The sequence below is a fragment of the Chrysoperla carnea genome, chromosome 5, assembly GCF_905475395.1.
Source record: "Chrysoperla carnea chromosome 5, inChrCarn1.1, whole genome shotgun sequence".
Classification (NCBI taxonomy): domain Eukaryota; kingdom Metazoa; phylum Arthropoda; class Insecta; order Neuroptera; family Chrysopidae; genus Chrysoperla; species Chrysoperla carnea.
The window spans coordinates 38,061,179-38,074,233 of NC_058341.1; the positions used below are offsets into that span (position 1 = coordinate 38,061,179).

The 13,055-nt window shown below is 28.8% G+C and overlaps 2 protein-coding genes across 3 annotated transcripts in view; one reads left to right on the forward strand and one right to left on the reverse strand.

Annotated features, from left to right (window-relative positions):
- Positions 1 to 3,698: 3,698 nt before the first annotated feature.
- LOC123300351 (high mobility group protein 20A) lies at positions 3,699 to 6,766 on the reverse strand. The gene is made up of 4 exons (XM_044882916.1): positions 6,416 to 6,766; positions 6,075 to 6,352; positions 5,215 to 5,596; positions 3,699 to 3,983 (listed from the first exon to the last, which is right to left on the reverse strand). Exons 1-4 carry the CDS (start codon positions 6,624 to 6,626, stop codon positions 3,847 to 3,849), a joined length of 1,008 nt encoding a protein of 335 aa, XP_044738851.1. The 5' UTR covers positions 6,627 to 6,766; the 3' UTR covers positions 3,699 to 3,846.
- A 1,412-nt stretch (positions 6,767 to 8,178) lies between these two features.
- Positions 8,179 to 13,055, forward strand: part of LOC123300022 (protein encore) — an 80,202-nt gene continuing 75,325 nt past the window's right edge. For both annotated transcript variants that reach the window (XM_044882477.1, XM_044882478.1), the window contains exon 1: positions 8,179 to 8,253. The gene's annotated coding sequence lies outside the window, so the exon portion shown is untranslated. The remainder of the gene's footprint in view (positions 8,254 to 13,055) is intronic.

Sequence of the window (13,055 nt, forward strand, 5' to 3'; positions counted from 1 at the left end):
CACGAAGCCGGACGGTATAGGCTTTTTTATGGTATTCATGTACACAATAATAAACCCAGATCATAGTTCTCTTTTTTGCCTTTGGCTGCGCAAAAATTCAGAACGTACAAATGTTTGCACACAATAATAAACTCAGATGATAGTTCTCTTTTCTGCCACTGGCTTCGCAAGAATTCTGGACGTACCGATGCTATTATTATCTATCCCGTAAAATGAGATCATTCGTTCAACATTACGTTCGGACTCATTGTATCTATACTTCTTGAGCTAGTGACAAGGTTACATGCAACTACAGTTACTAAATTAATTATTAGTTTAATGTTTAGAAATTTTCTTTTGGAAAATCATCAGACTCTTATTATTCCAAAACTTTTTCCTAAATACTTTAAACTAACCTTCAAAGCGTCCAGAGGTAGTTACATTTGACGTGTTTTTATTCTAAACAGCACAAGCAATGTGCATTAATCTACTTGCTTCGTGTATCGGGTTATATATAAATTTTGTCAAAATATTAGTTATGCCAATCTTGATTATTTACCAGGGCCTTCTCGAATTTGAGTGAAATTGATCAAATTACTTTATCGAGATGGTAACTACTAAACTCTTTGCTAGTTTGCATTAATTTTATCCAAATCATGACTTCGATTCTTTCGGTAGAAATATTTATAAACATTAAAGTCTGCTGTGTACACTGTGAGCACCTTTGTAAAGATTTAGAGATTTGAATTCTCTACCATCTTAATCTGAAATCATTGGATATAGAAATATAATATTTTATTAATTATTTATTCTTCATTGCTACAGAATGCAATAAAATGTTTCACCTACATCTTCTATTAAATTTGAATAAACACAAGTCGAACAGAATTTGTACGGTGGACGAATTTGATTAGAAAATTTTAGTTTGGGTAATTTATCAACCCGCGCAATATTCTATATTAATAAACAAAATTGTGGTTTGTACAAATAGTGTAGAAAATGAGGTTTTTCTGATGCTATATGAATATACTTAATACAAATTATTACACCCAATGTAAACTTTCGAAATATGTATTTCGCAAAAAGTAATTAAAAAATTTGTTCGATAATCATTAAACAAATTATGATAAATCCTGAAGTCTAGGTAACTTTATACAGATGTTCTGTTCTGCAGAAATGACTAAAGAATAGATATAACGCGTTGTGTGAATGGATCTATTCCGAAATATCAACCGTCATGCTGCCCATTACATTTTATATATGCCTTTTTTTTTTTAAGTATAAAGAAATGATAAAAAAAACCCGTGATGAGTAGCATGACGGCATATATTTAGGAACAAACCTTGTTCCTAAATTTCGCAATATTTTTACGTACAACTGTCACCTTGAAACTAGTTTCAATAAAATTTAATTAAGCCTATGGATAATATTTGCGCAATTTGAAAGATAATAAATGGATAATGGAATTTTGCAATACAACCTTTTGCATCGAATCTTCGTGCAATATTTTTAATAATGCTTGGACCCCTTTGAGGGTCTAACGGAAACGAGATCCATATCGTATGATTGACGGCTAGTTACCAGAGTAGATTACTGTTTGCCATTTGATTGGGCACAACAATTTAATTTTGAACTTCAATAAACTCATTTTAAACTGTAAATTAAATTGAAATTATCTCACCTATTATTAAATTATTAAACAATGTTTTTTACGAAATGAGATTGGACATTTTTTTAAATGACAATTTTCTTTCCTTTGATGCCTAATGATACTTATTTGATGGTCTTTGTAAAATATAAACGTAATTCGATCGTCTTCCTTAGAGAAAATTATTTTTTTAATTTTAAAATTGTATCAAAATATTTCTAAAAAATATTAAAATATTTCGAATGATTTCGGAAAATTTAGTCAACATAATAAGACAAAAATATTTATTCAATTTATAAGATATTGATAATATAAATAATATATTCTATTTATCTTTTGGTGAAAATATAATATTTATTTTGAAAATTGTCATAAGTGAAACTAATTTCATTGTTGTTTGTATTAAGACTGATATATATATATATCTCATTTTAGATAATAGATTATAAAAGAAACACATTTTGTTATGTGTGCATTTTTTAATGTTAAAGATGAATAAAAAAAATATGATTTTGTTTTTATTTAATACTTGTATCCTCTTCCTGTACTACTAAAAAAAAAAAAAAAAACTTTCGACATCATTGGGTTAGTATTAATTCGATGATTTTAAGTGAAGAAGTTATTCCTTTAGGTGGATTATAGATTTCCCTGATAATGGAAAAAATCATGATCTTTTAATTGCAACCAAGGATTGGCTTATTGAGCATTATGAGAAATATAAACCGTAATGGGCAGCTTGATTGTTTAAAAGTGTTAGTTGTATTGACTTCAGGCAGGTAGGTAAGTATAATGCTGAGTTGCGAAATTCCACTGGTAAATCCTCAAACAAAAAAAACCAAATCGAATTTACTGCATATATTGGTCAGTTTTTGAACTAGTGGCCAATTCTCCATTCGGTGTTCTTAGGTCGTCTTTCAACAGAAATTTAGTATTATATAGTCCCGGGGAACGAAATGAATCGATATACACTCGATTAATTATTGGAAAATATTGAAAACTTATTATTGAAATGTTATATTTACATTATGGAAATTTCGTTTATCATAATATTAAAAGTAACTTTGAATGATTATCCGTTGGACTATATTATTTACGTAAGTCAAGTACAAATGTTATGCTAGTCATTCAGAGACAGTTAAGGCTGTGATAGACACAATTAAGATGACCAAGTGAAATTTAAATCTAAACAGGGATTTAGTTATTTGAATGAATTTTTGAATAATCATTGAGAAATACTTGCTTTAAATTTCATGTTGTATGTTAAATAGAAGATCTCAAACATACTGGCACATATCTAAGTCGTGATCGGGTTCTTATGTAAAATAAATTATAATTAAATATAATTTTTTTAAAGTAAGGAATTAAACTATTTTAACTAACATCAAATAAGTTGCAGCTCCTGTATGTATGTTTGGTTTTTTATGGCGCTCTAGAAACCAAACGCATAAGCCGATTTTAATGATGATTTGTCTATTTTATACCTATTAAATAACACCGCACAATAACACAGTTCGCCAACTTCAATTTTTTCCTTTGCACAATATGGCGTCTGGTTGTCGCCATATCGAAGTTACATTCCTGCCACCTCTTTAGTGACACTCGCAAGATTAAGAAAAATCGATTGACGCAAGAATCATCAAATTCGGCTTACGCGTTTGGTATCAAGAGTGCCATAAGGAAACAAACGTATATACATATACTGATAAAACACATAACCACTCCTTTGTGTCGCACAGTCAGACAAAATGCTGTTTTTTTCATTGCTTTAGAATGTTGGATGTACCTAACGATTATTTATGCTGAATTTATTAAGTTATAGTAGCTTTTATAAAAATACCTCATCAATACTAAATAGAGATTCATAATATTATTCGATTGTTTTAACATTCCTTTCGCCTAAATTCAAGTTATTTTATGATATTTTAGGAGTTAAGTAGTTAGAATTTCTAAAAAGCGTTAGTTCAGTATCGCTATTTCAGTATCCGATATAGCGAGTTTCCGCCGAATCGGAAATCAAAATAAGACATATTTAGAGCAAATTGTTTTATTTCTTATTTACAAAGGAGGGAAATAATCTTACATTTTGTTATAAAATAAATTAAACAATAAAATGTACAAAAAAATATCTCTTAAAATTATTTTTTTCGTGTGCGTTTTTTATTTACAGATACTATTGTTGTTTTTGGAGATGTTTCTTTAGTACAATTTTCTTCTTCCTGTCATCCTTCAAAATTTAATCGAGCAATTATTTCACGTACATTTTTCACTAAACTATGATTGTTATTTTCCAGAAGTAAACTATGTAAGCTTCCAATGTATGTATCGATTGTTTGTATTGTTGCAACTTCTTTTGTACCTAAAATACATATGTAAATATAAAGGATTTTCTAATAAAAGAGCTCGAATTTTAAATTTAAACAAATTTTGTATGAGATCATTAAAAATTTTTGATAAAATAAGTAGTTGGTTATGTCCTAGACCAAATATCTAAAGTTTCCAGGTTCGATTCTCGGATTTTGAGTAATTTCTCGTTTCATTGAAGGGTAATGTTTAACCCTCATATGTTGTTAAGTGGTATAATGTAAGATAGCAAAAGCTATTAAAAGTATCATGTATATTCATAATAAAAATATGTAATTTGAAAGAATATTTTATACCGTTTTGTGTGGTATATAATATCAATCTAATGATAATCGCAGCTTTGCCGGTCAGTGCTTATGCGAAAAGTACAATTTTTTATATTCGGTATCATCAAGGGCATTAATTGTATTAAGGTACTTCAAAAGGCTCTGGATCAAATCTAACGTTATAATGACGTCCCCATTTTGTCTGATTATTATATACTAGGTCAGTTGATTAAAAATTTGTTTACAAAAATTGGATAGTCGACCCAGGCCGTTGAAATGTGATGAAAATACACGGTAAGTTACTTCAAAGGCAGATAAAGAAAATTTGCGCCCGTCAAAAAATCTTATCAATAAAGACTTTTTTTTAGTTCTTTAGTTTCAAGTTCTTTATTTTTTAGAACCTGTAAAATTGTGTTGGTTGTTCGGTACAGTTCTCCGACTCGAGCTAGCTATCGTTGTTAAATAAGAACGTACCTTATTGACAATCTACCTCTGATTTACTCAATAGTATATATGTTATGTTACATAATTTTTGCTAACATTATAAAGCTCATCTTGTTAAGTTTGAAATTCTCTTATTCTTAGTGGAAAACACTTTATAAGGTTTAATATAAAAGAGAAATTGGGTCTCACAGATTTTAAATGAGTTGAAACTTCATAAGTAGTTTATTTAGATTACCCTATTTTCATGCAGACAACATGAAACAATACTAAGCGAAATGGACAAAGAGACAGTTTTTTCATTCAGAATTCTTTATGTAAGCCTTTCAGTTTTAAAACTAAAAATGATATATTTTAAGTGATAAATGCATGGCCATTGCAAAATATTAATAATTAATTTTAAAAAATATTTCTCATCTGTTAAACACAAACATTCGTTTGGAAAATATTAACCCGATAAACTTAACTGTACGTATTAACTGTTAAATCTATTTACATGCCATTTAATTAACCAAATACCTGGTAATTTTACTGTGGAGAATGCACTCGTAAGCGTTGATCGTAGATGATCCAAATGTTTTTGTAACGCAACATTATGATTACGCTGTTGTGAAGTTTCCGATTCTAATTTTTCTATAGCCGATTTCATATGTTCAATATGCTTTTGTAAAACTGCATTCTGTTGTTCATAATCCGTATTCGATTTTCTTAACTGTCTTAATTCAGCTTCACGATTTTTATTATGATCCAAAAACTCTTCAGTAAATATTGGTATATCAAAATTCGTAAACTCTCCATCCTTTTCATTTTGAGCAAATGTTCGATCATCTCTGATTGATTTATCTTTTACTTCTTTTTGTTCTTTTTCTTTTTTCACACCATGAACTTGATTATTTGAATTCTAAAAAAAATTTTAGATTCTAAGAAAAAATACAACTTTCGTTTGTCTCCGATTTGAATAAAATCATATTTTAGAAAGATTTTGACCCAGAAAATACAAAAACAGTGACGGATTTTGTAACAAAAATTTAGTTTCTTTGACGCATGAACGAGTAATTTTTGAGATATTGACTAAAATCGTACATGAAGGGTGGTATACCAAGAGGAATTTTTTTGTGTCCGATTTGAATAAAAATCATTTTCAGTTCAGTTCAGAGATTTTTTGTCAAAGGCTCGCAATTGTTTTTAAATTTCATAAGTCTGACAATTTGGGAAAAAAAAAGAAGGGATATAAGATCATTCATTTTTTTATTATTGCCGAAATTACTTCGATTTTTGAGGGTGTTCTAAAGAGTTCAAGAGCTTTTAGACAATAGGATCTTAATCTGGATTTATAACACCTTATAAATTAAAGAAAGATATATGTTTAAATTTCGTACCGTTTCTATTTCTTTCTTCTGAGCATTTTCCAATTTCAACTTCTTTTCTAACTGCTGAGATTTGGTGAATTCTTTATATGCATCCGTTTGTTTATAAGCATCTAACTCACGATTATACCGTTCTTTATCTTTATCAGCTGCATCTAAATATTGCTGTTTTTTGGACATTGGTAAATTACTCCACTCATTTGCTAAAATCTTTGTTATCTCGGCAAATTGTAATGTAGGATTTTCAGCTCTCAAAACTTCACGGCGATCATTTAGATACCGCACATATCCTAGGAAATCAATAAGAGATATGAAATAATACATCAAAATTTTAATTTATTTTCAATATTTACCAGTTAAAGGTTGTTTCGGTGCTGTACTATCTTTAGGGCCTTTTTTTCGTTTTTTTCCTTTATTCCAACTAGTATTTCTATTTTTGCCGGTAGTACCATGATTTTCTGAACTGTCTGGAGCTTTTTCATCACTAGATCCTGTTTTATTGTTCTTTAGAGGTTGTTTTGTATTTGTTTCTGAATTTTCTTCAACTGTACCTACTTGTTCCATTTTATGAAACTATAATTCTATTTTCATTTATAAATAATATATTTTTAAATTCAGATTTCTAGAGAATGACATATACTACACAAAGTGTAAGCGTTTACCCATTCTGTTGGTAAACATTGTGTAGGCATAAATGTTAAGCTATTTTTAAACCAGGCTGTAAGTTTTAATGTAAAAGATTTTTTTTTTAATTAGTAAACTTTTACAGATTTATGTAAACATTAAATTTTATTTTATAAATTTTAATTACATAAAAATTATTATTAATTAAAAATTAAAAAATTGTAAGCTTTATCCACTTCGAAAAAATATACATAGATGTCAGAAGTAGTATAATTTTATATTATGGGCTCATCTGTATAATATTAAGGGTGTATTGCAGCTAAATCAAAAACACATTCATTTCGAATTTTTGTTTGTTTAATAATTCGCTATACGAGTATTGTGAATTGTTCAGAATAGATCAGCAATTTCATGCCTAAATTTTAAACATTTTCAAACATAAGTCTCCAAAGTTGCTAGGTACACAGACTTAATATTTATAATAGAGAAAAAAACTGTCAAGGCAAGGGAAGTCAAATCGACTTTGCCCAACCTGTCACATTTTCGTAACACAATGAATTAAATATTTAAATAGTATATTACAACACATGTAGGGAGCAAAAGTAAAGTATGTCTTGTTCGTATTGCACAACGGAACAAAAGTTGACACTTTCCTCACGGAAGTGTGAAAAAGGTTTTTAGTTTGAAAAGAGTCATATTTATAAAAAAAATTATATATATGTCACCGTAATACTGTAATTTCCGTCAAATTGTAAACTAACTAGTAAAGTCATAAATTTATCTTCCAAAAAAAGGCCAAAAACCACTCCAACTTGTGCTAACTCGACGCAGACCAACTAAACATATAACGCAATGAGTTGATTTTCATTGGTAGATGTTAAATTTGCCCTGGTTGAAGTGGTTTTTTAAACCCATTTACAATTTAACGGAAATTACAATATTACGTATACAAATTGTAAAATTATACATATATAAATTCAAAATTGTAAAATTCAGTTATCTTTTTTTTGCAAAATTCTTTATACAAAAGTATTCTAGAAGTGCACCCTTAATAAGCGTGCAAAAAATATGGTATAGATGTCACACTGATACATATTGTCGATCTCAGGTAGGTTTCTGCATCTAGTTAATAGATTTAGAACTACTGCGCTATGGGAATTTTAATATGAAAACACAATTTGGGAACCACACACAAGTTTAGTATCATAGTGTTGTGAATGTTTAAATGAAATAAAACATTTAAAAAAAATACAAATTTATTAAAAAAATATACAAAAAGAACATTAAAAGTAAACATTAGTAGTGCCATATAATGATTTGGTTCGTTTATATAAATCGATAAGCTGTTTATAATTTTCATTTTTCACATTAGGAAAATATTATTGTATATATAGAGATATATAAAAAAAAAAAACGTTTTCTAACCCTTTGTGTGAGATATGGCTACCTGAATGTGGTTCTGTGACAAAATGATAAATTTTTAATGTTTTTACAATTAATTTGTGTTGTGCTTATTTCTCATTTAATACAAAATACATTTCGTAGATTTTTGGAAACAGTTTTATCAGTAAGTGACATTTTTATAATATCATTATTACTAAGGTTAGGAAATGGAATCCAAAAATTTACCTGCATTCTTTTATTGAAAACTTTTTATTATTATTTTTTTGTATGTGCAAAATAGTTTTGATTTTAAACTTTATTCCTTCACAATTTATTGATAAATGCAATATTTTGAAACTATTTTTTATTTTAAGATTTTTTTTTTTCATCAATTGATGTTCTAAAAATATTACTCGGATTTTCATGCCATTGTTTTTTGGTATTCTTTTATAATTAAATTTCTGAACATTTAAACAATATTTTTCGAATATATTCGAATTGTTTATCAAATTTTAGGTCTAATTTAAATATATAAATGTATTTATAACATATACCTATTATTTAACATTTTTTTTATTTACATTTATTTCTATTTAATCTGATTGGTTTTATATTTTTATATACATAAATTTTAAAATTTTTACCATTATACGTTTACTAATGCATACACGTGCTAAACATGCTATTATTATAATTAGACGGTAAAATTTTAATGATATAATTAAAATTAAAAATTAATTACATCTACGAAATATTCGTTTATATTTTTTGAGAGTGTTTTTCATGCAACAATTTTTCAATGTATTTCTAAGATAATTCTGATTGAACCTTCTCATGCGTTTTTTTCCTTGAATTTCGTTCCGAATTGATGGTAAACTACAGATTTTTTCCTTTTACTAACAACTAACTAACATTGTCTACGGTATATCGGAACTAGGATATTTATATGGTACTCGAAAAATTAAGTGCCCACAAATCACTATCATTTATTTCTAGAAATTAATTAAAAAAATTTTATGGCTGAGATCAAATAGATTTAAATAAAGTAAAACCGGCTTTATTTTACGAGTTTGGTTTTCTTTTTGTTACATTTCTAGGAGCATGTTACACAATCAAAAATAGCTTTTTGTGTAACTTCAATACAGTACTCTACCATCAAGCTTTATCCCTAAAGCTTATTTCGAAAACTGTTAAAAAAAAGCCTTAGAATTATCTTTCTTTAATTTATAAGCAATAATGTGATCAGATTATTTCATTTGATTTGTGCCGATCCAATTTGGTTTTTGATAGTTTCAGTTATTTTTTTGATGTAGTAACGTTTTAGTGATTTTTGTTCGACCACTTAAAAATTTCGACACAATACTTCAGAGTGTTCTCTTGTTTCGAATTAGTCGTTCTAATTAATTATGGCTATATTTTAGCTCAATAAGTATGAACTAAATTAAATGAATTTCTGTTGAAATGTCTAATTTCAACAGAAATTCACTTCCGCATTATCTCCACAAACAACTTGATCAAAACAGTGCAATAGAAAAAATTGTTATTCAAAATTTGATTTAGGTACTTTAATCCAGTAACTTTATACATTACAGGTACTTAGACTAAATTTGCTTCAATATGATACTAGAATGAATTCTGTAGACCCATTAATTTCCGAGCTAAAGTCTTTTAAAGTTTATCAACGTAAGTTTATACATCAGAGCTAACGTCAAATCCCGTAGTTCTGATTTTTATTTAGCAGACTTGTTTATGATGTTGATCCAACAAATAACCCAAATTTGTGACCTCGAGCGCCGAACGCAACTTTGTCAAAAATCGAAAAAACTGTGAAAATTTCGGTTTTTTTCAGATTTTGTCGATTATAATCCTAAAGGATTAGTTTTTGAAGTACCTTTTCAAGATGTTTTTAAAGTTGGCTAAATTTGCTCCAATATGAGACTAGAATGGTTTCTGTAATGGATCCTATGCAACTACAACCAATTTCTCCCACTTTTTGATGATTTTTTGGAAAAAATTTGATGGCGTATATCTCCCCTCTTTTTGAAGAATTTATCTGTTCATATTTCGCGATGTCGAATGTTGGAAAAGCTTCACTAAAATTATTTCAATCTCCCTAATTGGAGCTACGAAATCAAATCTTGTTGCAAAACAGCAGATAGCATGATATCTTAAATTGGTATTTAAATCTCAGCGTAGCAAACTCGCATGTATTTTTCTCGTTCAACTCCTGGACCATTATGAGAAAAATGCCTACACGAAAATTCCAATTCCAATGATCTTGAAAAAACACTAATTGTTATTACAGCTGAATTTTTAATTGGTTTAATATATACAGGGTGATATTTTTAAAAGTATCCACCTTTGTATTTCGAAAAAGAATACAAAATCAAAAAACGCGAAACGGGTGAAAGGAAAATACAGTACTAATTTTTTTTCCTAAACTACAATTTGGGCACCTGATTTTGTAGTTTTAAAGGCTAACGTTTTAAGAATATTATATGGAAAAAATGTTATTTTGGTGAAAACTTTTAAATCTAAATACCTGAGATCCGGTACTAAAAATTGCTTTTTTGGCACAGAAGAACAAGAATTTGCTACAAACAAGTGTAAATAAAGATTTACTGAGTTTATTGGTGTAAAATCCTGTATAGACAGTGTTGATTATCAGTGGTTAATTAAATAGACAAAAAGATTCATGTATCATAAAATGGCGACCATATTTTCCCTGAAATTTTGTCTTGGATTTTTGTTTGTTTTTTAGAATCTATATATACAAACGAATTTTTAAACAACAAAATTTCCACTCGAAAATTGACCTTTTTGAGCCTCTCTGTTATACTTAGATAGGGAATAAAAATATTTAGTTACAAAAAACAAAGTTTACCCCTGTTTGACCATGAAGATCGTAATAAAAAAATAATAACTGTATTTTCATTCCTCCTATAAATGAGCCGGTAAGTACATGTTTTCGTTTTTTAGAATTTCCGTTCCGTTTTCGAAATGGGTGGAAACTTAAAAATAATACTCTGTATGTTTACATGTTTTGAAAATTGCAATTGATATGAATGTACGTTTAATTTTTGGTTTTGTGATTATATTGAAATTTGACTGGTCATAAATTTTTTTGACATTGACATTGAAATTTTTATTACAATAATATACAGGTAGAACCTCGTACAATTTGATATTCGGATGAAAGTTAAAACTCGCCAGGGTTGACTAAGTGTCTATATATGTCACTTGTGATTGATTTTTTAGCCCCCGACGCGATTTTTTAACCTTTCGATATGATAAACACGCTAAAACCTGAAATTTTCCCTCAATCTATAAACATACTTTTTACCCTCACCTTAAGCAGAAGCAAGAAATTGAGCAATTATTTTTATTATTTTTGCTAATATAATTGTGATTTATTGTTGTTTACAAAAGCTTCAGCTTTTTATTTGTAGCGTAAAATGCCTTAAATACTTACAACACTTAATAATTGAAATTTACAAAATTTAAAAATCCCCTATAAATTTTTCACTTGAAACATATCTAAGAACACCCTCTGTTGAGTTACCTTTTTCCTTGGAGCATTCCTGCTCCAAACTGAATCGATCTTGAAGATCTTTGCTTATTTTTTAGTTGTTCCGGGTACGGAACTCTAAACTCGTATTTGAAGCATAGCTAACACTATCCATTAAATTAACGTTCAAACGAAACAAAAAAATAAAAATCGGTTCACCTGTTTAGGCCACAGACAGATAGACAGACACACACACTTAGCGGTCAAACTTCTAACAGCCTTTTTTTAGTTCGCGTGGTTTAAAAAAGCTCCTTTTGATTGATCAACTGGCCTCTATATGAGGAATCATTGATGAAATCAAGACTACGTCCATGATTTTATCTAGTTTTCTAATTGATTAATTTCTTATAAATTCGGAACCATTGAACCGTTGGAACGATTATATAATTTTGATAATCTCAGTTTCAGCTGATTTTACATAATGGGGTTTTGCTGTAATAACTATTATTCCAATATAGTATTATCAACTAAATTAATTGATTTTCATAGTTGGGTAAGATGTAGTACCTTAAAACTTCTGTAGTCTCTCGGAAAAACTTCTATAGTTTCGTTTTACCAGACAGTATTTTTATTCAAATGAGTATATTGTATGACAATGGATGTAGGGTGGAGACTTATTTATAAAAATTTTGATTCCTCTGACTGTCTATAACCTGCTTATTGCGTATTGTTTTACTAACCCCCGAACTAACAAAAAGGAGTGTTATAAGTTTGATCGCTATGTGTGTGTGTCTGTTTGCCTGCCTGTCTGTAGCGTCTAAATGGATGAACCGATTTTAATTTTGAACCGAGTGCCCTTATCTATGTTTCAAATACGAGTTTAGGATTCCGTACTTGAAAAAACTAAAAAATTGGATGATCAAAATCAGCTCAGTTTGTAAAAGGTTTTAAGAAAAAATGTAATTTAGTGGAGAGTGTTCTTACATATGTTTCAAGTGTGAGTTTAGGGTTCCGTACCCGAAAAACTGTTGGGAATTTTTTTTATTTCGTAAATTTCACTTGTAATTACATTCAACGTAAATCATTGGTTATTGGTGAGTAAGTTATTATACTGCGTTTGCAATGGTTGATAGTAGAGGTACCTACATACCATATTCTAGATTTAAACATAACGTTAAATTTCGTGGAGGTAAAGCTACAAATACTCAAAGTGATGTACCTTGAATCGAACAGCCTGATTTACCTTGAATGTACCATTTATTCATGGTAATATTTATGCATTTTTTACACTTGTATTCTTGCGTTTTATGCGTTTCCAAGTATAGGTAACTGATAATTAAAAGGAAAAAGAAGTTTCAAACACCACGAGTCGTTAAAAAAATCATTTAAAGATGTTGCTGAACGCTCAGGGTAGTGGTACGTTATTAAACGCTGTTCCCTAGAGGGAACTGTAAAGATTACAGAAAAGAGCACCTGCA